The sequence below is a fragment of the Aethalodelphis obliquidens genome, unplaced genomic scaffold (genome assembly GCF_003676395.1).
Source record: "Aethalodelphis obliquidens isolate GAN/ISIS:26980383/991018 unplaced genomic scaffold, ASM367639v1 scaffold5, whole genome shotgun sequence".
Classification (NCBI taxonomy): domain Eukaryota; kingdom Metazoa; phylum Chordata; class Mammalia; order Artiodactyla; family Delphinidae; genus Aethalodelphis; species Aethalodelphis obliquidens.
This window is the reverse complement of record NW_020837949.1, coordinates 55,667,677-55,694,973: the sequence shown is the minus strand read 5'-3', so window position 1 is coordinate 55,694,973 and position 27,297 is coordinate 55,667,677. Positions and strand designations below refer to the sequence as shown.

The following is a 27,297-nucleotide window of genomic DNA, read 5'->3' as shown; positions in this document are numbered from 1 at the left end:
AAAAAAGGATTAGCCAGAAATAGACTAACATGTTTGATATTCACATGGGAATATCAGTAATTCCTTTTTTCCCTTCCAGGTTTATATATTTCCCAAGGTTTCTTTAGTAGGTTTGTAATTTTTAAATCATAGAAAACATTTTTTAATCCTTAAGCACAGGCATACATATTTTATATAATTGCTCTTAAGAAGAATAAATTTTATACTTTGCTTTTTTTTACTTATGTTTCCATAGTTCAAGACTTTTAAAAATTATTATTTAAGAAGCTGCGTAATATAAAATTTCTGGAATGTGCATAAGCTATTAACAGTAATTACCTCTGGGAACAGGGACCAGCCCTCACATTTTATGCTTTTATACTTTTTGTGCTTTTACCATGTATTACTCTTCTAATAAATAAATACTATTACATTTTTATTGATTACATGTTTCTACTTATTGACTAAAATGGTAAATTTACAGCTTATTTAGTAATTTCCATATTGCTAGACATATAAGACAGTTCTTTTTTTTTTTTTCATAGAGGAGTCCTAAGTTTTCACATAGAAAATACTGAAGAGATATGTTCTGGTGTAGTTTTGTTCTTCTTCTTTGAATCATTAATTCTAAATAAATAAGCAAGGTCAAAGGCTGTGTAAGTTCATTGGCTACCTGTTGCCATTGTAAATTCTGGAATGGTTGAATCAATTTATAATGCCATCATAAGAATGTAAGGGTATTGGTTTCACCCATAGCATCACCATCATTGGGTACTGGAAAAGATTATAGCTTTTTTGTGTGTGTGTACGCGGGCCTCTCACTGTTGTGGCCTTTCCCGTTGCGGAGCGCAGGCTCAGCAGCCATGGCTCACGGGCCCAGCCGCTCCGTGGCATGTGGGATCCTCCCAGACTGGGGCACGAACCCATGTCCCCTGCATCGGCAGGCGGACTCTCAACCACTGCGCCACCAGGGAAGCCCAGATTATAGCTTTTAAAATGCTGTGACAAATGTGGATATAACAGAGTGCTATCAACTATTTATAGAACTCTTTTTGTATGTGTGGATTGCAATAATAGTTTATCTTTTATGTGAATCCAGAGAAGCATGTAAAAACTTTCAAAACTTTTCTCCCCCATTTCTTATTTTTTGAATAAATAGAATCAAGCTATAGAAGTATCCTGGGGTCACGAGCCTGCATTCTTGAGCTGGGTGGAAGGTAGACATTTTAGTGATCAAGGTGAAAATGTGGCTGAAATTAGCAGACAATTTGGTCAGAAACTTGGACTTTCAAATGGGGAACAGGTAAGCACAAAATGTGATGACAATGACTTTCTTCTGATGTCACATAATACAGCAATAGAAATAAAAGTTCAGATATATTTTTAAGGCGGTAAGATGACACCTAACTTGTGTGCTACTATAACCAATCCAGGATGTTCAAGTTGACTGTAACTGTTGTTAAGTCACTATCTACCATATACTCCATTAAGTCATTATCTAGTAGTCTCCCATGGTCCCTAGTTGATTTTGTATTCTGCTATTTTACTCACTTTCCAGGTACCTTAATTTTGTTTTTTGTGCAATTTTTTTTGCTATATGAATTAATGAGTTTTACTTACTATTATTGAACTTCATTTTATTTGTTTCTGACAGATTTTCTAACCTTCCAGGGTCATACTTGATTTAAAAAAATCTGTCCTACAAAAGAGAGTTATTATTTTTCCAGTTTCATCTTGCCTGTGAATTTCATGTGCTTAGATTGTAAACTCTAAAGCTTAAGGACTCATGTTTCTCTTCATTTTATCATATTCACCAGTTTATGGTTTTAACTATTTTAAACTGCAGAGGTAATACATATTCAGTACAAATGTTTTACAGTTGAAAGTAGAAAATGTTTTTCCCTTTCTCTAATCCCAGCCTCAGAATGATTGTGTACTGTGGGATCTCATTAGACCGTCAGGATTTAAAGAATGAGATCATACATATTTTCTGCAATTTTTCCCCCACAAACTATATCAGAGATCCTTTCCACATATTACAGACAATATACATTGAACATGTTTGTATATGTATGAAGTGAAATAAATATTAAAAATTGAATTGCCAAGTCTAGGGCACTGCACATTTAAAAATTTGATAGATGGGGCTAAATTGCTTTCTATTACCAGTTTCTCACAAGAATACTGAAGAATGTCACATCTTTTTTTTTTTTTTTTTTTTGCGGTACGCGGGCCTCTCACTGTTGTGGCCTCTCCCGCTGCGGAGCACAGGCTCTGGACGCGCAGGCTCAGCGGCCATGGCTCACGGGCCCAGCCGCTCCGCGGCATGTGGGATCTTCCCGTACCGGGGCACGAACCCACGTCCCCTGCATCGGCAGGCGGACTCTCAACCACTGTGCCACCAGGGAAGCCCAACATCTTTTTAACTTGTTTTGAACACAGACTAATTTTTTTCATGCATGTTTCTGATAATGAGAATAGGCCACTGATGAGAAATCCATAGGCCTAGCACTAGTCTTTTGCTTACCTTAAATTTTTGCTAGAATCTTAAAACTTTAGCAGCTTAGTGACCTTAGAAATCACTAACTTTGGTGCCTTGCTCTGCAAACCTAGGGAGATGGGCTATTTTGCCCAGGATTGCATAGCAGGTTATAGTTCTGCTCTCTTTGAGTATATGGCACTTCCCTATGGGAAAAATCAACTTCCTATTCCTGATGTTGATGTCTTTATCAGCACCCTGAACAGTCCTGCTTGTTTTTAATTCCCATTTGCTTCAAAGTGAACTTCTATCCGATTTTCTGCACATTCTTTGTATTGTAACAACACCACTAAGGCACTGTCTCGCAAACAATCATTGATAGGAACAGAAAGTGGACTGGCTTGGCCAGGATGATAGCTTCTTGTTTTGTGCTTCCTTAGAGTCACCGCTTTCAAATAGGGTATATGGGAGGTACTGAGGGAAATAACTGAGGAACAGGTGAGGCACTTGGGGAAAGTCTGCTCCAATCCACAAAAGGCAGAGAAGGAGCATTTAATACTCAGTGGCTTTGGATTTTACTCCTCTAATCCCCAGAAATGCCCATAGAAGAGGAAAGAAAGTAAGAAGGTTAATTCCAAATTCTTGAGAGACACTAGGATTTCCTGTGTATCTATAGACTAGAATGAGGGGATATTTGTTTTGCTATACTTTTTAGCTGTGCGTGATTATGCTTCTAAATAATTGGTTCTGATCTCTATTTCAGTGTGTTTTTTTACTTTTCCAGAAGCAGCATGGCTTGAAGTTAGTTATAAAACTAAATTGCAGAACTGCTAGAAATAATAGTATTTATATATAAGATCAAGCCATGACTTCATGACATTATTGTTTTTTCTTGCATTTTTAACTTATATTTCTTTTCTTTAAATGGCTATCTTTATTTTTTAAAACTTATATTGTGCTAGAATGTATTTTCCTTTATTTTATAATTGGTTGTAAAATAATTTTTTCTGAAATGCTGAGTATATCAGGGCCTACCTAAGGACTACACACAAACACACATGCACACAAAATTAATTACATAGCTAAAGAGAGAACTTCTTATTTTCTAGGGATATAAAAAAGGCTTTTAATAGTAGTTTTGTACTTTAATTTTTTCCAGGTGTTTCTCAAGCCTTGTTCCCATGTGGTGTCTTGTCAACAAGTTGAGGTGGAACCCCTCTCAGCAGATGATTGGGAGATACTGGTAAAGAAAACAAAATGAGAACTATCCCAGTTTAAGGTTAAACTACTTCAAAATATCAGTGTCTTTTTTTTTTTTAATTATAGTTGATTTACAATCTTGTGCTAGTTTCTGCTATACAGCAAAGCAATGCAGTTATACACATATATACATTCTTTTTTTTAATGTTCTTTTCCATTACGGTTGATCCCAGCAGATTGGATATAGTCCCCTGTGCCATACAGTACAACCTTGTTGTTTATCCATTCTAAGTGTAATAATTTGCATCTACCAACCCCAAACTCCCAGTCCATCCCTCTCCCTCCCGCTTCCCCCTTGGCAGCCACAAGTCTGTTCTCTGTGTCTGTGAGTCTGTTTCTGTTTTGTAGATAGGTTCATTTGTGCCATATTTTAGATTCCACATATAAGTGATATCATATGGTATTTGTCTTTCTCATTCTGACTTCCTTCACTTAGTATGATAATCTATCGTTGCATCCATGTTGCTGCACGTGGCATTATTTTGTTCTTTTTTATGGCTGAGTAGTATTCCATTGTGTATATGTACAACATCTTCTTTATTGATTCATCTGTCGATGGACATTTATGTTGTTTCCACGTCCTGGCTATAGTGAATAGTGCTGCTGTGAACATTGGGGTGCATGTATCTTTTTGAATTATAGTTTTGTCCAGGTATATGCCTAGGAGTGGGATGGCTGGATCATATGGTGGTTCTATTTTTAGTTTTCTGAGGAATCTCCATACTGTTTTCCATAGTGAGTGCACCAACTTACATTCCCACCAACAAGTAGTGGGTTCTCTTTTCTCCACATCCTCTCCAGCATTTGTTACTTGTAGACTTTTTCATGACGGCCATTCTGACCAGTTAGAGGTGGTATACCTCATTGTAGTTTTGATTTGCATTCCTCTAATAATTAGTGATGTTGAGCATCTTTTCATGTGCCTACTGGCCATCTGTATGTCTTTGGAGAAATGTCTATTTAGGTCTTCTGCCCATTTTTCGGAGGGGTTATTTATTTTTTTGTTGTTGAGTTGTATGAGCTGTTTGTATATTTTGGAGATTAAGCCCTTGTCTGTCACATCATTTGCAAATATTTTCTCCCATTCTGTACGTTGTCTTTTTGGTTTTTTTATGGTTTCTTTTGCTGTGCAAAAGCATGTAAGTTTGATTAGGTCCCATTTGTTTATTTTTGTTTTTATTTCTATTGACTTGGGAGACTGACCTAAGAAAACATTGATACAATTTAGTCAAGAGAATGTTTTGCCTATGCTCTCTTCTAGGAGTTTTATGGTGTCATGTTTAAGTCTTTAAGCAATTTTGAGATTATTTTAGTGCATGGTGTGAGGGTGTGTTCTAAGTTCATTGATTTACATGCAGCTGTCCAACTTTCCCAGCACCACTTACTAAAGAGACTGTCTTTTTCCCATTTTATATTCTTTCCTCCTTTGTCAAAGATTAATTGACCGTAGGTGTGTGGATTTATTTCTGGGCTCTCTATTCTGTTCTGTTGATCCGTATGTCTGTTTTTATACCAATATCACACTTTTGATTACTGTAGCTTTGTAGTATTGTCTGAGAGAGTTATGCCTCCTGCTTTTTTTTTTTTTAACCCCCTCAGGATTGCGTTGGCAATTCTGGGTCTTTCATGGTTCCATATAAATTTTTTGGATTATTTGTTCTAGTTCTGTGAAAAATGTCATGGGTAATTTGATAACGATTGCATAAAATCTGTTGCCTTATTGATTTTCTGACTAGAAGAACTGTCCATTGATGTGAGGGGGTGTTAAAAGTCTCTTACTATTATTGTATTCCCATCAATTTCTCCCTTTATGTCTGTTAGAATTTATTTTATGTATTTGGTGCTCCTATACTGGGTGCATATATATGCTGACAAGTGTAAAATCCTCTTCTTGTTTTGATCCTTTTGTCATTATATAGTTTCCTTCTTTATCTTTCTTTATAGCCTTTGCTTTTTTTTTTGTGGTACGCGGGCCTCTCACTGCTGTGGCCTCTCCCGCTGTGGAGCACAGGCTCCGGACGCGCAGGCCCAGCGGCCATGCCCCACGGGCCCAGCCACTCCGCGGCATGTGGGATCTTCCCAGACCGGGGCACGAACCCGCGTCCCCCGCATCGGCAGGCGGACTCCCAACCACTGCGCCACCAGGGAAGCCCTAGCCTTTGTTTTAAAGTCTGTTTTTTCTGATATGAGTATTGTGACCCCCACTTGCTTTTCATTTCCTTTTGCACGAAATATCTTTTTGCATCCCCTCACTTTCAATCTTTGTGTGTCCTTTGCCCTAAGGTGGGTCTTTTGTAGGCAGCATATTGTAGGCTCTTGTTTTTTAATCCAGTCTGCGACTCTATATGCCTTTTGATTGGAGCATTTCGTCCACTGACATTTAAGGTAATTAGTGATACATATGTTATTTATTGCCATATTAAACCTTGTTTTTCAGTTGGTTCTTTGCTTCTTCTTCCTTTTTGTTTCTCCTTTTGTGATTTGATGATTTCCTTTTATTTTATGTTTGTGTTCTTTTCTTTTTGTGAATCTATTGTATGTTTTTGATTTGTGGTTGCCCTGTTTTTCAAGTATGTTAACCCCTTCCTATATCTGCTTGCTTAAGACTGATAGTCATATAGGCTTAAACACATTCTAAAAAACAAAAAAAAAGAATCTATTTTTTTTGATGTCCTTTTTTACATCTTCATGTTTATCCTTTTGCTGTTCCTTGTATTTATCATCACTTTCACAGACAGGGTTTTTTTTTTTTTCTCTCTTTTTGATCTATATACTGGCTAATTTAAGTGGTTTACTTTCCAATCATGATTTCTTCCTTCCTATATCTTCTTCTTTTCTATTTAGAAAAAGATCTTTTAATATTTCTTTTAGGATCGGTTTAGTACTGCTGTATTATTTTAGTTTTTGCTTGTCTGAAAAATTCTTTATTTTTCTTCCTATTCTAAATGATAATCTTGCTGGGTAGGATATTCTAGATGGCAGATTTTTCCCTTTCAAGACTTTGAATATATTTTGCCACTCCTTTCTGGCCTACAGTGTATTTGTAGAGAAATCAGCTAATAGCCTTATGGAGGTTTCCTTGTAATTAACTCTTTGTTTTTCTCTTGCTGCCTTTAGAATCCTTTCTTCATCTTTAAGTTTTGCCATTTTATTATAATATGTCTTGGTGTAGGTCTGTTTAGGTCCGTCTTGTTTCTGTGCTTCCTCTATTGGGATATCTGTTTCCTTCTTTAGGTTTCAGAAGTTTTCGCCATAATTTCTTCAAATACATTTTCAGTCCCCTTTTCTCTTTCTTCTTCTGGAATCTCTGTTATGCATAGATTGAGATGCTTTGTATTATAAGTCTCTAATACTGCTTTCATTTTTTTCATTAGGCTGTGCCTGCTGTTTTAATTGAGTAATTTCCATTATTCTGTCTTCCAGATCACTTATTCTGTCTTCTGCATTATTCATTCTACTATTCATTGCCTTTAGCTCAGCTTTTGTCTTGGCTCCTCCTTATAGTTTCTGTTTCCTTTTTACAGTACTCCGCATTTCTGTCTTTAGGCTTTCTTAATTCCTTCAGTATTTTCATTACTCCCTTTTGAAGTCGGTGTCTGTTAGACTGAAGAAGTCTGTTTCCTTGTTTATTCCTTCAAGGGAATTCTCTTGGTCTTTCAACTGGGAGCATTTCCTCTGCTTCTTCATTTTGCTTATATTTCTCTTACTCTGTGAGTTTAGGAGAAACAGTTATCTCCTCTAGTCTTGGAGGGCTATTTATATGTGGAAGCATCCCTGCATAGCTTGTGTGGGTTTAATATTTTTTTGGCATGAGGGCTGTTTTTGGTTTGGGTGCTTGCCATCTCTTTCCTCAGTGTGCGCTGGCCATTATCCCCTTGATGGGACCATGCAGGTGCATGGCCCGTGCACGCTCCCAGGAGGGGAGGGGCAGCGGTTGGTGCCCAGGCGTGGGACACTTGGTGGCGGCAGTGGTCTGCACCTGCCTCTGCAGTCCAAGATGGCAGTGGGGGCTTGTACCCGCCCCCCGAGTGCACATAGGCTGTACCCTGCTGCCTGAGAGTGCACATGTGGAGAAAGAAGCTCCAATGGTATTACTGCCCCTCTCCTTGCATGCCCCCCAACAATGGCACCTCACCTCTCTGGCGGGCCCAGGCTTATTCCTGTACTCTCTCGGTTGTGGTGCACCACACCCTAGCCCCCCTCAGGCTGTCTTCATGCAGCCAACCCCAGTCCTCTGCCTAGGTCTGACCTCCAAAGCCCAAGCCTCAGCACCCAGCCCCCATCTGCCGCAGCGGACAAGCATCTCAGGCTGGGGAATGCTGGGCAGCACACTGACCGTCTGTGCAGGTCTCTCTCCGCTTTCCCCTCTGCAAACTGGTTGCTGCGCTCTCCTCCAAGGCTCTGAAGCTCCCCCTCTGTCCCAGCTGATCTCCCCACCAGTGAGGGGGCTTTCCAGTGTGTGGAAACCTTTCACAGTTCCCTCCCGGGAGCGCAGGTCCTGTCACGATTCCTTTCTCTCTATTTTTTTCTTTATTCTTTTGTCCTACACAGTTACATGGAGATTTTCTTGCCCTTTTGGAAGTCTGCGGTGTTCTGCCAGCATTCACTAGATATTCTGTGAGAACCGTTCCACACGTTAGATGTATTTTTGATGTATTTGTGGGAGAAGGTGAGCTCCCTGTCCTGCTCCTTCACCATCTTGATCTGATCCTCCAACATATCAGTGTCTTTAGATTTCTCTTCTGTGACTGGCATTATATATTCTCAGTTGGTTTGATTTATAAGAATGAGTTGAGATTTCCTTACTAGGCCTGGAATAGACAAAATGTAAAGTGAATTGATCTTTTTGTTTATTGATTCTAGGAGCTGCATGCTGCTTCCCTTGAACAGAATCTTCTAGATCAAATTCGAATAGTTTTTCCAAACGCCATTTTTCCTGTTTGGGTTGATCAGCAAGCTTACATATTTATCCGGATTGGTAGGTGCCATTGTAATATTTTCCATCATACTCTTCACAGTAGCACTGAATCCAAAGCAGAGGTAAATGCACACTAATGACCTTTATTTTCTACACAGTTGCACTAATACCAGCTGCTCCTTATGGAAGGCTGGAAACTGATAGCAAACTCCTTATTCAGCCAAAGACCCATGAAGCCAAAGAGAATACATTTTCAAAAGCAGATAATGCACATGGAAAATTTCATAATTATGCAGAAGACCAAAAAGGATTGACAAGAGAACTTCAAACGAAGCAACTTCAATCAAATACTGTAGGAGTCACTGGGTCGAAAGAAACAGATTCAGAGGATACAGTTGACTCATCATTAATACCAAGCTTATGGACTGTGATAGGAAGCATTTTTTCTTTTGGGTCTGAGAAGAAACAAGACACATCCTGGGGGTTAACTGAAATCAATGCATTCAAAAATATGCAGTCAAAAGTTGTTCCTCTGGATAATATTTTCAGAGTATGTAAATCTCAGCCTCCCAGCATATGTAATGCATCAGCAACTTCTCTGTTTCACAAACATTATACCATTCATGTATTTCCATGGGACCAGGAATATTTTGATGTGGAGCCCAGCTTTACTGTGACCTATGGAAAGCTAGTTAAACTACTTTCTCCAAAGCAACAGCAAAGTAAAATGAAGCAAAATGTCCTGTCACCTGAAAAAGAGAAGCAGATGTCAGAACCACTAGATCAAAAACAGAGTAGCCCAGACCATAGTCAAGAAGGTGGCAATGCCTGTGTGCTAAAGGTAGTCTGGAATGGACTTGAGGAATTGGAGAATGCCATTAAATACACCAAAAACTTAGAAGCTCTTCATCTTGGGAAAGTTTGGGTTAGTATAAATCTTTTTTTTTAATTGAAATATAGTTGATTTACAGTGTTGTGTTAATTTCTGGTGTACAGCAAATGGGTTAGTATAAATCTTATAATTGGGGAGGAAGTAATTTTATGTTGCTTGAACTTCCCCAAATTATGAACTAAAATAATATTTTATATACAAATTGAAAACCAGTATAATAAATAGTATCTAAAGTTCCTGCGGGGACACATTTCTGATTGCAGGGTAAAGTCCTTGTTTGGGTAGGGTTTGTGTATTTCCTGGCTAAGTAAACTTGGACCGGCATAAGCTAAGATTGGTACAGGCCCAGAGAGGTCAAAATTATTTGCCTGGGGTTATTAGCTAATAAGTAGAACTAGGATTCAAACCCAGGCAGGCTGACTCTTGAGTTCATGCTTTGATTGGAGTGCCCTACAAAGCCTCACATCTTTAATGCCTGCAGATGTGCTTCCCAGTTCTTGAAAGCAAAGGAAGGACTTGTTATGTATTGGGGGAAATGCCCAGTGTAGGGAGAGACCCACTACGTGAGATGACCTGGATTCAAATGTACCCAGAAGGTCCTTACCCTGCTGGTATTGGCTCTTTAACTTGTGTGTGATGGAGAGCAAAGTAGAGCAGCTAGCGTTTCACCTTCTCATCTGGCCTCAAATATTTTTTTTTAAGGTTTTTTTTTTGATGCAGACCATTTTTAAAAGTCTTTATTGAATTTGTTACAATATTGCTTCTGTTTTATGTTTTGGTTTTTTGGCCACAAAGCATGTGGGATCCTAGTTCCCCAACCAGGGATTGAACCCACATCCCCTGCATTGGAAGGTAAAGTTGTTTTTTTTTTTTTTTTTTTTTTTTTGCGGTACGCAGGCCTCTCACTGCTGTGGCCTCTCCCGTTGTGGAGCACAGGCTCCGGACGCGCAGGCTCAACAGACATGGCTCACGGGCCCAGCCGCTCCGCGGCACGTGGGATCCCCCCAGACCGGGTTACAAACCCGTGTCCCCTGCATCGGCAGGCGGACTCTCAACCACTGCACCGTCAGGGAAGACCAGAAAGTGAAGTTTTAACACTGGACTGTCAGGGAAATCTCTGGCCTCAAATATTACCACGAATTTTATATGGAATGAGTCACCAGCCCCCTTTATTTGAACCTAATTTTGAACGATTGTGAAATGAAACTTCAGGGTGAGAAGGGAGGAAATTGTTAGGACAGGGAAGAACAATGGGAAGGAAAGGGGGTCTCCTTTGTAGGTTTCTTTTACTCTCACAGTTTTACCTATGACCTTTATGTAGGCGACTTACAAAATTTTAATCTCTCAGCCTACATCATTTTCTGAAGCTCCAACGATGCCTCGTATTTTCTGTTAGCTCTAATCTCTTACTTAAGAAGATCCCACTGCATCTTCAAAATCAAATTGTCTAACACTGAACTTACTATGACTTATTTCTTTCTATTAATGGTTCTGCCATTAGGTAGGAAATACCATTATTTCCTTGATATTACATGGTGAGGACGGGGTGAAAAAGGGATAACGGTCAAGTCCTGGAGAGCAGGTAAGATGGCATTGAGGAGCCTGCACTTCCCATTCTGCTTTAAAGGTTGAGAGAATGACCAGTGAGGAGTGGCAGTAGCTGCCATCAGGTACTCAAAACAGGCTTGACTGGATAGATCAAAACTGATCACCTTCTGAAGAGGATGTTAAAAGAAACAAATGTAGGGGAAAAATTGAAATGTGTTATAACAGTACCTGAACGCCCATCTAGTTATATTATAAATCATGATAGCGTCTATCGTTCGCCTGAATTGATAGAAGTTAACATCAGTATTTATGCTATGGAGTATTTCTTAATCAAGCTTTTAACATATTTATATTTTTTATTTATTTTTATATATTTCAGATCCCAGATGACCTGAGAAAGAGGCTAAATATAGAAATGCATGCAGTAGTCAGAATAACTCCAGTGGAAATTACCCCTAAAATTCCAAGATTTCTAAAATTACAACCTAGAGAAAACTTAGTGAGTTCAGATTTATATGTTACATCACAGTTTTACATGTGTTGTAAAATTTCTAGTTGCTTTAGTTAAGTAATAAGAATGTACTCCTTTATGCTAGAAGGGCAAGGAAGTCTTTTTTTCTTTTTATTTTATTGTAAAATATATATAAGATAAAATGCTATTGTAACCATTTTTAAGTGTGCAGTTCAGTGGCATTAAGTACATTTATAATGCTGTGAAATCATCACCACTATCTATTTCCAAAACTTTTCCATCACCCCAAGCAGAAACTCTGTGCCCGTTAAGCCATCACTCCCCATCCTTCCCTCCCCCAGTTCCTGGTAACCTCTCATCTGTATTCAGTCTTTGTGAATTTACTTATTCTAGATCTTATATGTAAGTGGAATCATACAATATTTGCCCTTTGTGTCTTGCTTATTTCATTTAACATGTTTTCAGGGTTCATCCACACTATAGCATATATCAGAACTTCATTCCTATTTATGGCTAAATAATATTCCATTGTATGTATATATCACATTTTGATTATCCATTCATCTGTTGATGGACATGGGTTATTTCTGCCTTTTTAACTATTGTGAATAGTGCTGCTGTGGATGTTTATGTACAAGTATTTGTTTGAGTCCCTGCTTTCAGTTCTTTTGGGTACATACCTAGGAGTTGAATTGCTGGGTCATATGGCAATTCTATGTTTAACTTTTTGAGAAACGAAGAAGTCTTTAATAAGCAATACACATATAAATTGTGCCAATGCAAATATGGATAATTTGACTTTTAAAAGTTTGGTATTTTTGCTACATCTGGGTAATCTTTAAAAAAAATTCTCATATGTTTCGGTATTAACATTGCAGCATAAAAGAGAGCTAGATTGTTTTACTTTTCAACACTTAATTTAGTAGAAACTGATATGGTCAGGAAATGAGGTATGGAACTTAACTTTAAAATCTTTTTAATAGGGTATCATCATCTGTACCAGTTTAGATTACCAGTTCTCAGAGAATTATAATACAGGAGAATTATTATATGTTTAAAAAATTCCAGACATAATTTAATCCTTCTCTGATAATTTGAGTGATACTTCTGGATCCTCTGGATATCGATGGTCATTATGTCAGGGTCATTATATAACCATTTTAACAGATCTTTCTACTTGATGAAACCCCAGGTAAGATAGCTTATATTTTGTGACTAGAGAAGAAGAAAACAAATAGAATAAATGCCATTTCCATAATAGTATGCAACTGAGCATTTAACACATTGGCTGAACAGTATACAGTGATTTGTAGTTTTCTTTGAACTTTTTGGTTATTGATCTTAGGTTTTTTTTAAATTTTTATTTTATATTACAGTTGATTTACAATGTTTCGTTAGTTTCAGATGTATAGCAAAGCGATTCAGTTATACATATATCCATTCTTTTTCAGATTCTTTTCCCATATAGGTTATAACAGAATATTGAGTGAGTTCCCTGTGCTATACAATAGGTCCTTGTGGATTATCTATTTTATATATAGTAGTGTGTATATGTTAATGCCAAACTCCTAATTTATCCCTCCCCCCACCTTTCCCCTTGGTAACCATGTTTGTTTTCGAAGTGTGTGAGTCTGTTTCTGTTTTGTAAATAAGTTCATTTGTATCATTTTATTAGATTCCACATATAAGTGATATCATATGATATTTGTCTTTCTCTGACTTACTTCACTTAGTACGATAATCTCTAGGTCTATCCATGTTGCTGCAATGGCATTATTTCATTCTTTTTTATGGCTTTTTAAATATATTCCATTGTATATATATATCACATCTTTATCCATTGCTCTGTTGAAGGACATTTAGATTGCTTCCATGTCTTGGCTATTGTAAATAGTGCTACAGTGAACGTTGGGGTGCATGTATCTTTTCAAATTAGGGTTTTCTCTGGATATATGCCCAGGAGTGGGTGGGATTGCTGGATCATATGGTAGTTCTATTTTTTGGAGGTTTTAAGGAACCTTCATATGTTCTCCACAATGGTTGTACCAATTTACATTCACACCAACAGTGTAGGAGGGTTCTGTTTTCTCAACACTGTCTCCAGCATTCATTGTTTGTAGACTTTTTGATGATGGCTCTTCTGACCAATGTGAGGTGATACCTCATTGTAATTTTGATTTGCATGTTTCTAATAGTGATGTTGCCCACCTTTTCATGTACTTTTTGGCCACCTGTATGTCTTCTTCGGAGAAAGGTCTATTTAGATCTTTTCTACTCATTTTTTGATTGGGTTGGTGGGTTTTTTTGTTTTTTGTTTGATATTGAGCTGCATGGACTGTTTGTATGTTTTGGACATTAATCCCTTGTGGGTTGCATCACTTGCAAATATTTTCTCTCATTCTGTGCGTTGTCTTTTTGTTTTGTTTATGGTTTCCTTTGCTGTGCAAAAGCTTTTAAGTTTAATTAGGTCCCATTTTTGTTTTTATTTTCATTACTCTAGGAAGTAGATTCAAAAAGATATTGCTGCAATTTATGTCAGAGAGTGTTCTCCCTTTGTTTTCCTCTAAGAATTTTATAGTGTCCAATCTTACATTTAGCTTTTTAATCCATTTTGACTTTACTTATTTTTTTATTTTTTTGTGGTACGTGGGCCTCTCACTGTTGTGGCCTCTCCCACTGCGGAGCACAGGCTCTGGACACGCAGGCTCCGCGGCCATGGCTTACGGGCCCAGCTGCTCCACGGCATGTGGGACCTTCCCAGACTGGGGCACGAACCCGTGTCCCCTGCATCGGCAGGCGGACTCTTAACCACTGCACCACCAGGGAAGCCCCATTTTGACTTTATTTTTATGTATGGTGTTAGAGAATGTCTAGTTTAATTCTTTTATATGTAGCTGTTTAGTTTTCCCAGCACCACTTATTGAGACTGTTTTTTCTCCATTGTATATTCTTGTCTCCTTTGTCATAGGTTAATAACCCATAGGTGCATGGGTTTATTTCTGGACATTCTATCCTGTTCCATTGATCTATATTTCTGGTTTTGTGCTAGTAACATACTGTTTTGATTATTGTAGCTTTGTGTTATAGTCGGAAGTCAGGGAGCCTGATTCCTCCAGCTCCGTTTTTCTTTCTCAGGATTGCTTTGTCTATTTGGGGTCTTCTGTGTTTCCATAAAAATTTAAATATTTTTTGTTCTACTTCTGTGAAAAATGCCGTTGGTAATTTAATAGGGATTGCATTGAATCTGTATATTGCCTTGGGTAGTATAGTCATTTTGACAATATTGACTCTTCCAGTCCAAGAACATGGTATATCTTTCCATCTGGTTGTGTCATCTTTGATTTCCTTCATCAGTGTCTTATAGTTTTCAGAACAGAGGTCTTTTGTCTCCTTACGTATGTGTATTCCTATGGTAAATGGGATTGTTTCCTTAATTTCTCCTTCTGATCTTTTGTTTTTAGTGTATATAAATAAGAGATTTGTGTGTATTAATTTTGTATCCTACAACTTTACCAAATTCATTGGTGAGTTCTAGTAGTTTTCTGGTAGCCTCTTTAGGATTTTCTATGTATAGTATCATGTCTTCTGCAACAGTTTTACTTCTTTTCCAATTTGGATTCCTTTTCTTTTTCTTTTCTGATTGCCATGGCTAGGACTTTCAGAACTATGTTTAAAAAAAAAAATGGCTAGACTGGGCATCCTTGTCTTGTTCCTGATCTTAGAGGAAATTGCTTTCAGCTTTTCACCATTGATGACGATGTTAGCTGTGGGTTTGTCATATATAGCTTTTATTATTTTGAGGTAGGTTCCCTCTGTGCCCACTTTCTGGAGAGTTTTTATCATACATGGCTGTTGAATTTTGTCAAAAGCTTTTTTGCATCCATTGAGATGATCATATGTTTTTTATTTTTCAGTTTGTTAATGTGGTCTGTCACACTAATTGATTTGTGGATATTGAAAAATCCTTACATCCCGGAGATAAATCCCACTTGATCATGGTGTATGATCCTTTTAATGTATTGTTGAATTCAGTTTGCTAGTGTTTTGTAGAGGACTATTGCATCTGTGTTCATCAGTGATATTAACCTGAAATTTTATTTTTTTGTGATATCTTTGGTTTTGGTATGAGGGTGATGGTGGCCTCATAGAATGAGTTTGGGAATGTTCCTTCCTCTGCAACCTTTTGGAATAGTTTCAGAAGGATAAGTGTTAACTCTTTTCTAAATGTTTGATAGAATTTGCCTGTGAAGCCATCTGGTCCTCAACTTTTGTTTGTTGGAAGTTTTAAAATCACAGTTTAAATTTCAGTGCTTGTGGTTGGTCTGTTCATATTTTCTGTTTCTTCCTGGTTCAGTCTTAGAAGATTGTACCTGTCTAAGAATTTGTCCATTTCTTCTAGGTTGTGCATTTTATTGGTGTATAGTTGCTTGTAGTAGTCTCTTACGATCCTTTGTATTGCTGTGGTGTCCATTGTAACTTTTTTTTATTTCTAATTTTATTGATTTGAGCCCTCCTTTTTTTTCTTGATGAGTCTGACTAAAGATTTATCATTTTTGTTTATCTTTTCAAAGAACCAGTTTTAGTTTCATTGATCTTTTCTGTTGTTTTCTTTGTCTCTATTTCACTTACTTCTGCTCTGCTCTTTATGGTTTTTTTCTTTCTACTGACTTTGGGTTTTGTTTGTTGTTCTTTCTCTAGCTGCTTTAGGTGTCACGTTAGGTAGTTTATTTGAGATTTTTCTTGTTTCCAAGGTAGGATTGTATTGCCATAAACTTCCCTCTTAGAACTGCTTTTGCTGCGTCCCATAGGTTTTGGATTGTCATGCTTTTTTTTTTCATTTGTCTCTAGGTATTTTTTGATTTCCTCTTTGATTTTTTTTCAGTGATCCATTGATTGTTTAGTAGCATATTGTTTAGCCTCCATGTGTTTGTGTTTTTGTACAGTTATTTTCTTGTAGTGAACTTCTAATCTCATAGCATTGTGGTGGAAAAGATGCTTGATGTGATTTCAATTTTCTTAAATTTACTGAGCCTTGCTTTGTGTCCCAGCATGTGCTCAATCCTGGAGAATGTTCCATGTGCACTTGAAAAGATTGTGTATTCTGCTGCTTTTGGATGGAAGGTCTATAAATATCAATTAAGTCCATCTGGTCTAATGTGGCATTTAAGGCCTGTGTTTCCTTATTGATTTTGTGTCTGGATGATCTGTCCATTGATGAAAGTGGGTTGTTAAAGTTCCTCACTATTATTGTGGTACTGTCGATTTCTCCTTTTATGGCTATTATTATTTGCCGTATGTATTGAGGTGCTTCTGTGTTGGGTGCATATATAATTACAATTGTTATATCTTCTTCTTGGATTGATCCCTTGATCATTAATGTAGTGTCCTTCTTTGTCTCTTGTAACATTCTTTATTTTAACGTCTATTTTGTCTGATATGAGTATTACTACTCCAGCTTTCTTTTGATTTCCATTTGCATGGAATGCCTTTTTCCATCCCCTCACTTTCAGTCTGTGTGTCCCTAGATCTGAAGTGGGTCTCTTGTAGACAGCATATATACAGGTCTTGTATTTGTATCCATTCAGCCTGTCTGTGTCTTTTGATTGGAGCATTTAATCCATTTATCAGTACATTTAAGGTAATTGTCAATATGTATGTCCTTATTGCCATTTTGTTAATTGTTTTGGATTGTTTTTGTAGGTCTTTTTTCTTCCTTTCCTCTTTTGTTCTCGTGTGATTTGATAGCTATCTTTAGTGTTGTGTTTGGATTGCTTTTTCTTTTTTTTGTGCGTATCTATTGTAGATTTTTGGTTTGCAGTTCCCATGAGGGTTTTTTGTTGTTGTTGTTGTTGTTGTTTGCGGTATGCGGGCCTCTCACTGTTGTGGCCTCTCCCGTTGTGGAGCATAGGCTCCGGATGTGCAGGCTCAGCGGCCATGGCTCATGGGCCTAACCACTCGGCAGCATGTGGGATCTTCCCGGACTGGGGCACAAACCCATGTCCCCTGCATCGTCAGGTGGACTCTCATCCACTGCACCACCAGGGAAGCCCTCCCATGAGGTTTTGATATAGCAGTGTATATATATACAAGATTGTTTTCAGTTGCTGCTCTCTTAACTTCAAATGTATTTTCAGTATGTTGCATTTTTGCTCTCCTCTTCTCATGATTGCTGGTTTTGGTATCCTGTTTGTATGTGGATGATTTCCTACCTTTGCTCTATGTTTGCCTTTACCTTTGAGCTATCCTATTTATAAATTTTCTTGTTTCTAGTTGTGGCCTTTTCTTTTCCATCTAGAGAAGTTCCTTGAGCAATTGTTGTAAAGCTGATTTGGTGTTGCTGAATTCTCTAAGCTTTTGCTTGTCTGTAAAGCTTTTGATTTCTCCGTCGAATCTGAACAAGAGCCTTGCTAGGTAGAATGTTCTTGGTTGTACGTTTTTCCCTTTCATCATTTTAAATATATTGTGCCACTGCCTTCTGGCCTACAGAGTTTCTGCTGAAAAATCAGCTGATAACCTTATGAGGATGCCCTTGTATGTTATTTGTTGCTTTCCCCTTGTTGCTTTTAATATTTTCTCTTTGTCTTTAAATTTTGTCAATTTGATTAACATGTGTCTCGCTGTGTTCCTGCTTGGGTTTATTCTGCCTGGGACTCTCTGTGCTTTGTGGACTTGAGTGAGTGTTTCCTTTCCCATTAGTTAAGGAAGTTTTCAGCTATTATCTCTTCAAATATTTTCTCAGGCCCTTTCTCTCTTCTCCTTCTGGGACCCCTATAATGTGAATGTTGGTGCTTTTAATGTTGTCCCAGAGGTCCCTTAGACTGTCCTCATTTCTCTTCATTCTTTTTTCTTTATTCTGCTCCGCGGCAGTGATTTCCTCCAATCTGTCTTCCAGCTCACTTGTTCATTCTTTTGCCTCATTTGTTCTGCTATTGATTCTTTCTAGTGTATTTTTCATTTCAGTTATTGTATCGTACATCTATTTGTTTTTTCAAGCTTCTAGCTCTTTGTTAATCATTTCTTGTACCCTCTCAGTCTGTGCCTCTATTCTTTTTTCGAGTTTTTGGATCTTCTTTACTATTATTACTCTGAATTCTTTTTCAGGTATATTGCCTATCTCCACTTCACTTAGTTGTTCTTCTGGGGTTTTATCTTTTCCCTTTGTCTGGAACAGATTTCTCTGCTGTGTCATATTTTCTAATGTTCTGTGTTTGTGGTCTCTGTTCTCAGGCTACAGGATTGTACTTCTTGTTTCTGGTGTCTGCCCCCTGCTGGGTGAGGTTGGTCCAGGGGCTTCTGCAGGCTTCCTGGTGGGAGGGACTAGTGCCTGCCCCCTGGTGGGTGGAGCTGGATTTTGTGCCTCTAGTGGGCAGGGCTGTGTCAAGAGGTGTGTTTAGAGATGGCTGTGGGCTCAGGAAGACTTTAGGCAGCCTCTCTGCTCATGGGTGGGGCTGTGTTCCCACCCTGTTGGTTGTTTGGCCTGAGGCGTCCCAGCAGTGGAGCCTGCAGGCTGTTGGGTGAGGCCAGGTCTCAGTGCCAAAAGGTGACCTCTGGGAGAGCTCATGCCATGAATATTCCCTGGGGCCTCTGCCACCAGTGTCCTTGCCCCCACAGTGAGCCACAGCCAACCCCCCACCTCCCCAGGAAACTCTCTAAGACCCGCAGGTGGGTCTGGCCCAGGTTCCCATGGCGTCACTGTTTTGCTCTGGGTCCCAGTGCATGTGAAACCTTGTGTGCACCCTCCAAGAGTAGAGTCTCTGTTTCCCCCAGTCCTGTGGAGCTCCTGCACTTAAGCCCCACTGGCCTTCAAAGCCAAGTACTCTGGTGGCTCCTCCTCCCAATGCCAGACCCCCAGGCTGGGCAGCCTGACATGGGGCTCTGAACTCTCACTCCTGTGGGAGTGATATATAATTATTTCCAGTCTGCAATATAATTATTTTCCAGTTTGTGGCTCACCTACCTGGCGGGTATGGGACTTGAGTATATTGCAAAAGCACTCCTCCTACCATCTCGTTGTGGCTTCTTTATCTTTGGGTATAGAATATCTTTTTTGGTAGGTTCTAGTCTTTTCTGTCGATGGTTATATAACAGTTGTGATTTGGGTGTTTCCTTGAGAGGAAGGTGAGCTCAAGTTCTTCTGCTCCACCATCTTGTCTCTGTCTAGTTGCTCAGTATCTTTTTTAAAAATATGTGAAGGAAATTTAACATTGTCTTGATAACTGCAGGATTTTCAAAGTCAGATATTTTGCTTTCTATATATATTACCTTGATATTCTTAAGAAATCTTTAAACATGTAGACCATATTATAAAAGTCTTTGGAACAGGGAACTTCCATGGCTCTTGACTTTTTTTAAGTTTTCTTTTTTAAGTTTACAGGAGCTCTGCTTTTACCTCGGTTATTGATCTTGGTGTTTTTTTTTTTCCAAAATTTAGGTCTTATGTACAAAAATAATTAGCCACTGCTCATTGTTTTTTTGTTTTTTTCTGGTGTCAGGCATGGAATATTACTACCGAATTTCTTTCCTGTCCTGAGTTGCATACTTTAGTGGAAGCTTTATGACCTTGGAAGGTCTCTCTCGGCTGATCATATCACTTAGGACTTAAGGATGTTTGATTCTAGAGGAACTATGAGTTGCTTTCTGATCCTAAAAGTCTTGATTTTAAATAGTTTTCATTTTCATTTTATGACTTCCTTTAGGTCTTTAATCCCATTGCACAATAATATTCAAAGAAGTAACTGACTATTTCTGTGATTTTTAAGAATGGGAAAATGATGCCTTTTCTTAGCTTAGGTTGCTTTTGGTGGTAAACATATTCTCAACTGAGCTTAATCAGTGGATCTAAGCTTGACTCTGAATAAAGAGAGATAACAGAAATGGACCAGTTGAGAAATGGTAGAATAGAGGTTTATTTTCCTAGGCAGATATTATCTTTCATTTATGAATTTTTGTTATTCCCTTTTTAATTTCAAATAGATTTTTAAAACAATGTTAATCTAAAAGCATCAAAAATTAGCAGTGTTTTTCTCAGAATTTCTTAATACCTTTTGAACAATTTATTAACACTCTACTTGTTGAGTACATCGGCCATATTAACAGAAAAAAAAAAGTGACACTAACATATAAAAAGTTTATTTTTCTCATGCGCAAAGAAGTTTGGAGGAGCTCAACGGGGTTAAACCATGTAACCAAGGATCTAGGCTCCTTTGGTCTTTTTCTTCTGCCGTCTTTAGCCTTTGCCTCTCCTCCTCTTAGATGCAAGACATTTGCAGTAGTAATAGGTATCACGTCTGCATTCTTGGCAGCAGAAGGAAAGGCACAAAGCAGAATTCTTCTCCTTGCAAGGTTTCTCTACCTTTTAATTAGGAAGAGAAGGCTTTCCCATGGATTGCTGATTGTAAAGCATTGGCCAGAGTGCAGCCAGATGCATGCACACACAGTTCCAAGCTGGGAGTAGAGGAGTTTGCTCTCCCACTGTAGTTTGCTCTACAGTAGAGGGAGGCAAGGGAGAATGGGGCTGGAATGGTTATCAAGTGAGCTAGATTATGGTGTGTGTATCACTGGGCATAGAGAAAAGGAGCATTTAAAACTTTGCCACTTGTGTAAATGTTTCTTCAGGCTGTGCTGTACTCGTACTGTAATGTCAAATGCCAAATCTGTGCCTATGAACATCATTTATTGGCAAGATAAGGTGTTAAAATAAGAATGTTAAGGTTAAGTTCATGTATTAGAATATCATTACTGTTCTTTCCTTTCCTCTGGCAGCTTAAAGACATAAGTGAAGAAGACATAAAAACTGTGTTTTATTCATGGCTACAGCAGTCTACTACTACCACACTTCCTCTGATAGTATCAGAGGAAGAATATATTAAGTTGGAAATGAAAGATGGTGAGTATATTTTATTTGTTATTTCAATATTTTTTCTATTAAAGAAGTCAGAAAAATTTCATTGTTTTTCCAACTTGTGATATGTATGAACAGGAAACCTAATAATGATAATTAAACAGTAGATATTACGTATCAAAGAATGCCTCTGTTTAAATTTAAATAAATTTAAATTTTAAATTATTTCATCTCAGCTTTAGTACTAACTACATTTATTACCTTCCTTTTAATAGGGTTGAAGGAGTTTTCTCTGAATATAGTTCATTCTTGGGAAAAGGAAAAAGAAGAAACTCTTTTTCTGTTGAGTACCAATCTGCTACAGAAGATGACAATACAAGTAATGACATACTATTGAATATTTAATGAAATAATATTTTCACATGTGATTGATTCTAAAGTATGAATTTACCTGTTACATTGCATCCTAAAGTATATTAGAAACTTGAATGGTAAGAGTAAGGAATAACTTGACTTAAAATATTTTATTCTATAATCTCTTTAACTTATCTAAACAAATTGTTGATTTATCCTAAATTTGAAATTGATGCCTCCACACAATTAAGTTTTAAGAATAGAATTGATCGTGTTAACTGGCAAGTGGATCATGATTTTAAAATCTTTTAGTACTGAAATAAATGAAAACTTAGCTTAGGGGTTTAATTTTTTTAATTCATATTTTTATTTGCAGTTTTGCTGCACAACCCATGTTGTTTTGTCAGTTCTTTATTTCTCAACTCTTCACAAATATTATCAGATCACTTCTCTTCCAGAAATATTTTTAAAGTGCTCCTTTTAGAATATTGTGTTTTGGTTAGGATATTCACTCTTATCCTTAATAAATTAAAGATTCTCTAGTCATTTAGAATTTCGGTGGTTTGAAATTAGACATTATTTGTCTACTTTTGAAATATAATTTAAGGAATACCATTCAGAGAAGATACAAATGTGAGATTGTGAAAAGAAATAAATGTGACAGAAATCAAAATTGCAAATAAAGATATATCTGTAAACTGTATTAAGAAGATGACATTCTTTACTGCTTATTAACTGTAAATATATTCCTTGGATGAGTAAATTATTATTGTTAGGGCTATTTTAAGTTATAATCTTGCGTGTACAATATATCTTTTCTCTCTGGTGTAACAGAATCAGCAATTCAGTTTCCTGGGACCCAAGAAAAACAGGCAAAAGGCATAACTTTGAAATGTAAAATTGATTTTTCCTTGCTACTATAGGTCCTTCTGGATCCTATGGTAAAAGAAGAAAACAGTGAGGAGATTGACTTTATTCTTCCTTTTTTAAAGCTGAACTGCTTGGGGTAAGAAGTTATGGCCAAACTACCATGTTTAGACACATTTGACATTATCTTTTCCAGGGCTTTTATGTGTAAATGTTAAATTAGATGTTAATATCATTGAGTAGTCTTACTAATGCAGTAGTAAATATTTTTTTCAAGGATTGTTTCTGTTTTCACACCTGGCTTAGTAATTTGCCTTCTCTTCTTAGATAACTAAAAGTCTGAAACTTATTAGAAATTTTACTTTGAGAGTTGATTTGTGAAAAGAGAGCCAACTAGATATGACCTGGATCATACATGCTTGAATAAAACAATAATCCTTTAAAATTAATAAATTAATTTTAAAAGTTAAATCCAAAAACATTAGTTGAATGTTTAAAAATATTTCAAATTAAGTTATTCCTTCACTATCTTATTGATGTACTGATTGGGGTTATTAGTGTTTTCCTCAACTTTAAGACAAACCTGAAAAGAACCTCCTCAATTTCTATAGCTCTTAATACAATATAATCTCACATAAACATTACTTCTTAGAATTCTTCACAGAGGCCTTTAGTAGATATAGTAGTAGTGATTTGATTTCCTGCAATAGTATAGTCTATAAATATTTTAGTAAAAGGATTAAACTATAAAGTAACAATGCTTAAATGTGGCATAATATTCAAGTATAAAGTAAAATCTCTTCAGTTCAGACTAATTTTAGGAATTTATGATATTTATTTTCAGAAATAAACTGGCAGTCAGAGTCAGGAAGTAGGTCAAAGTTCATATTTATATAATCTACAGATTGAAACTGGATTTCAAAAATGACATTTAAGAGGAAATAAGTCTTCAATTATGCTAACACTTTAAAAACACCCATTTATGATAATGTTGGATGACAAACCAGAAATCATTTTCAGGGGGATATTTGTATGCATTAAGACAAATTCCTTAAGGAGTCCTATTAGGACAAAACTTTTAGTTACTGCACATGTTTGAAAGTAATAAAAATAGTTTTAAAATCTGTGACTCAGATTTGGCATTAATTCATTTTACTTTCAAGTAAGAGATCATTTTTAAGATTTTACTTTTTTTTTTTTTTTTTTTTTTTTTGGCGGTACGTGGGCCTCTCACTGATGTGGCCTCTCCCGTTGCGGAGCACAGGCTCCAGATGCACAGGCCTAGCGGCCATGGCTCACGGGCCTATCCTGTCCGCGGCATGTGGGATCTTCCCAGACCGGGGCACGAACCCATGTCCCCTGCATCGGCAGGTGGACTCTCAACCACTGCACCACCAGGGAAGCTCAAGATTTTACTCTTTTTATTAACTCATTAAGTAGCCTGGGAAGAAAAGTTTCAGAATTTTTTATAGCTAGATTTTACCCTGTTTCAGTGTTTTATCATGCAATTTACATGTTTGCAGAGGAGTGAACTCCTTAGGCGTCTCCTCCATGGAGCACATCACTCATAGCCTCCTAGGACGCCCTTTGTCTCGGCAGCTGATGGCCCTTGTGGCAGGACTTAGAAACGGAGCCCTTTTACTCACGGGAGGAAAGGTATGTGGTTAAAATGTGCTCGTTTTCACTAATTAGCAATTTTTAATTCTTCTCTTTGGGTTTTGATAATCTATTATATAGGGTTGTTGATACCAGATATGGAAAGCATTCATTCATTCACTAATATTTTTGAGTGCCTGCTGTTAGATATTGGGAACGTGGTGATGAATAAGGTGATGGTCTCCCTGCACTTTTTCTATATCAATTGATATGATTGTATGAATTTTCTTTTTTAGGATGTTGGTAGGGTGTTAATAAGGTTGATTGATTTTCAAATGTTCAACCAGCCTTGCAAAACTGTAATAAATCCCACTTGGTCGTGGTCTATTATTCTTTCCATAATATCTTATGGAAAAACCCAAACGAACTTTTTGGCCAACCCACACATTACTGGGTTCTGTTTGCTAATATTCTGTTGAGGATTTTTGCATGTAAGTTCATGAGCAATATTAGCCTATAGTTTTCTGTTTTTGTACTGCATTTGTCTGGATTTGCTCTCAGGGTAATACTGGCCTCGTAAAGTAAGTTGAAAAGTATTCCCTCCTGTTCTGTTTTTTGGAAGAGATTGTATAAAATTGATGTTAATTCTTTAAAATGTTTTGTAACATCTCCACTGAAACCATCTGGGCCTAGAGATTTCTTTATAAATTCATTATAAATTCAAAGTCCTTAATTGTCTGTTTCATTTTGGCAGGCATTTGGTAGTTTGTAGTTTTTGAGGAACTGGTCAAGTATTTGAGCATAAAGTTGTTTGTAGCATTCTCTTACTGTGCTGGTAATAGATGCAGAATCTGTTGTGATGTCCCATTTCCTGTTATTGGTGATTTGTATCTTCTCTTGTTTTAATCTTTGTCAGTGTTGCGAGAGCTTCCCTGCCCTTTTAAGGGGCTTACGGTTTTATTCTCTACCAATGCAGTATTTTTTCCAGGGCTACGGTGTGGTCTTTGTGAGTCTTCGTGCTTTTTTTCAATTCAAAATTATAAGGCTTTTTCATTTCTATTCACTTTTAACTCTAGTATCATAACTTTTTTTTCCTCTTACTATCCCAGTTGCTCTCTTTTGATTCTTACTTAAAATATAGCAACTACTCCAATAATCTAAGTTTTCACTTTAGGAAGCTAGAAAAAGAAGAACAAATTAAATCCTATGTAAGCAGAAGAAAAGAAATAATAAGAATTAGAGCAGAAATCAATGAACTGAAAACAGGAAATCAGTAGAGAAAATCAGTGAAACCAAAAGCTGGTTCTTTGAAAAGGTCAGTAAAATTGATAAGCCTCTATCCAGGCTAAGGGAAAAAAAAGAGGATACAAATTACTAATATAAGAAATGAAAAAGTGGATATCAATACAGATCCCACGGACATTAAAAGGATAATAAAGTAGTAATAGTAATAAACAACTCTGTGCCTAAAAATTTGATAACCTAGATGAATAGACCAATTCCTTGAAAGACACAAGGAGTCTGCCAGAACTCACAGAAGAAGATATGGACAATATAAAAAGGCCTATATCTATTAAAGTAGTTGAATCAGTAATTAATAACTTTCCAAAACAGAAAGCACCAGGCCCAGATGGGTTCACTGGTGAATTCTACCAAACCCTCAAGGAAGAAATTATACCAATTCTCTACAGTCTCTTTCAGAGGATAGAAGCAGAGGAAATACTTCCTAACTCATTCTGTGAGGCCAGCATTACCTAATAACAAAACCAGACAGAGGCATTACAAGAAAACTACAGACTAATATCTCTCATGAACATAGATGCAAAAATCATCAACAAGAGATGAGCAAATCAAATCAACCAGTATATTAAAAGAATTATATACCACAATCAGGTAGGATTTATTCCAGGTATGCAAGGCTGGTAAAATACAGCAACTACTCTACATGTTTTCTAGATGACCTGTGTCAGATTTCAAAATATATCATCATGGTAGAATATTTATTTTGAAAAACAATATCCTACTGATTCAGAAACCAGAGTTCCTCCTTCTCACATAGAGGTAGCGTGATTAATAGAAAGAGCAAGTAGAAGACCTGAATTTGAGTCCCACCTTTGTTATATACTTACTGGCTGTGACCTCAGGCAGTTTTCAGCTTCTTAACCTGCCTTTTAGGATTAACCTCACTTAAGAGAAATAATATATATGAAAGGTGCTATACAAATGTGAATTACTTTGAGTGAGAGAAAAGGCCCTCTGATTCAGCAAAAAGTGACAGGTGGGGCCTATACACCAGCACCCCTAATTTCTTTATTCTTTGGGGTCCAGTGACTTTAATTATAAATGCAATTCTGTAAACTGTAATGATGGTAGTATTGTTGAACGCCTGCTAAATTTCAGACTTTGCACAATAAGCTTGGCTGTTTTTTCCAGTTCACAGTAATGAAAAGCAAAATATTACAGCTGGTACAGGGGTGTTAAAGCTAGACAAAGCAACAATGGTAAGAAATAGTAGTAGATTGGCCTTCCCTGGTGGCACAGTGGTTAAGAATCCACCTGCCAGTGCAGGGGACACGGGTTCAAGCCCTAGTCCAGGAAGATCCCACATGCCACAGAGCAACTAAGCCTGTGCACCACAACTACTGAGTCTGCGCTCTAGAGCCCGTGAGCCACAACCACTAAGCCCGCATTGCACAACTACTGAAGCCTGCATGCCTACAGCCCCTGCTTCGCAACAAGAGAAGCCACCACAGTGGGAAGCCTATGCACCACAATGAAGAGTAGCCCCTCCTTGCTGCAACTAGAGAAAGCCCACACGCAGCAACGAAGACCCAACGCAGCCAAAAATAAATAAATTTATTAGGGGGAAAAAAAGGAAAGAAATAATAGTAGATTGAGGGAGGAAACCTATATTAAAAGAATTATAGAGCTTCCCTAGTGGCGCAGTGGTTGAGAGTCCGCCTGCTGATGCAGGGGACATGGGTTCGTGCTCCAGTCTGGGAAGATCCCACATGCCGCGGAGCGGCTGTGCCCGTGAGCCATGGCCGCTGTGCCTGCGTGTCCGGAGCCTCTGCTCCAGAAAGGGAGAGGC

The 27,297-nt window shown here is 37.5% G+C and overlaps 1 protein-coding gene across 2 annotated transcripts in view; it reads left to right on the top strand.

Moving 5' to 3' along the window:
• The window catches only part of PEX1 (peroxisomal biogenesis factor 1), a 73,838-nt gene that overhangs the window by 4,374 nt on the left and 42,167 nt on the right, over positions 1-27,297 (top strand). For both annotated transcript variants that reach the window (XM_027102446.1, XM_027102447.1), the window contains exons 2-10: positions 1,139-1,282; positions 3,618-3,701; positions 8,582-8,696; positions 8,795-9,561; positions 11,456-11,575; positions 21,311-21,434; positions 21,665-21,768; positions 22,667-22,749; positions 24,134-24,266. In XM_027102446.1, coding sequence (XP_026958247.1) covers positions 1,139-1,282; positions 3,618-3,701; positions 8,582-8,696; positions 8,795-9,561; positions 11,456-11,575; positions 21,311-21,434; positions 21,665-21,768; positions 22,667-22,749; positions 24,134-24,266 — 1,674 coding nt within the window. The remainder of the gene's footprint in view (positions 1-1,138; positions 1,283-3,617; positions 3,702-8,581; positions 8,697-8,794; positions 9,562-11,455; positions 11,576-21,310; positions 21,435-21,664; positions 21,769-22,666; positions 22,750-24,133; positions 24,267-27,297) is intronic.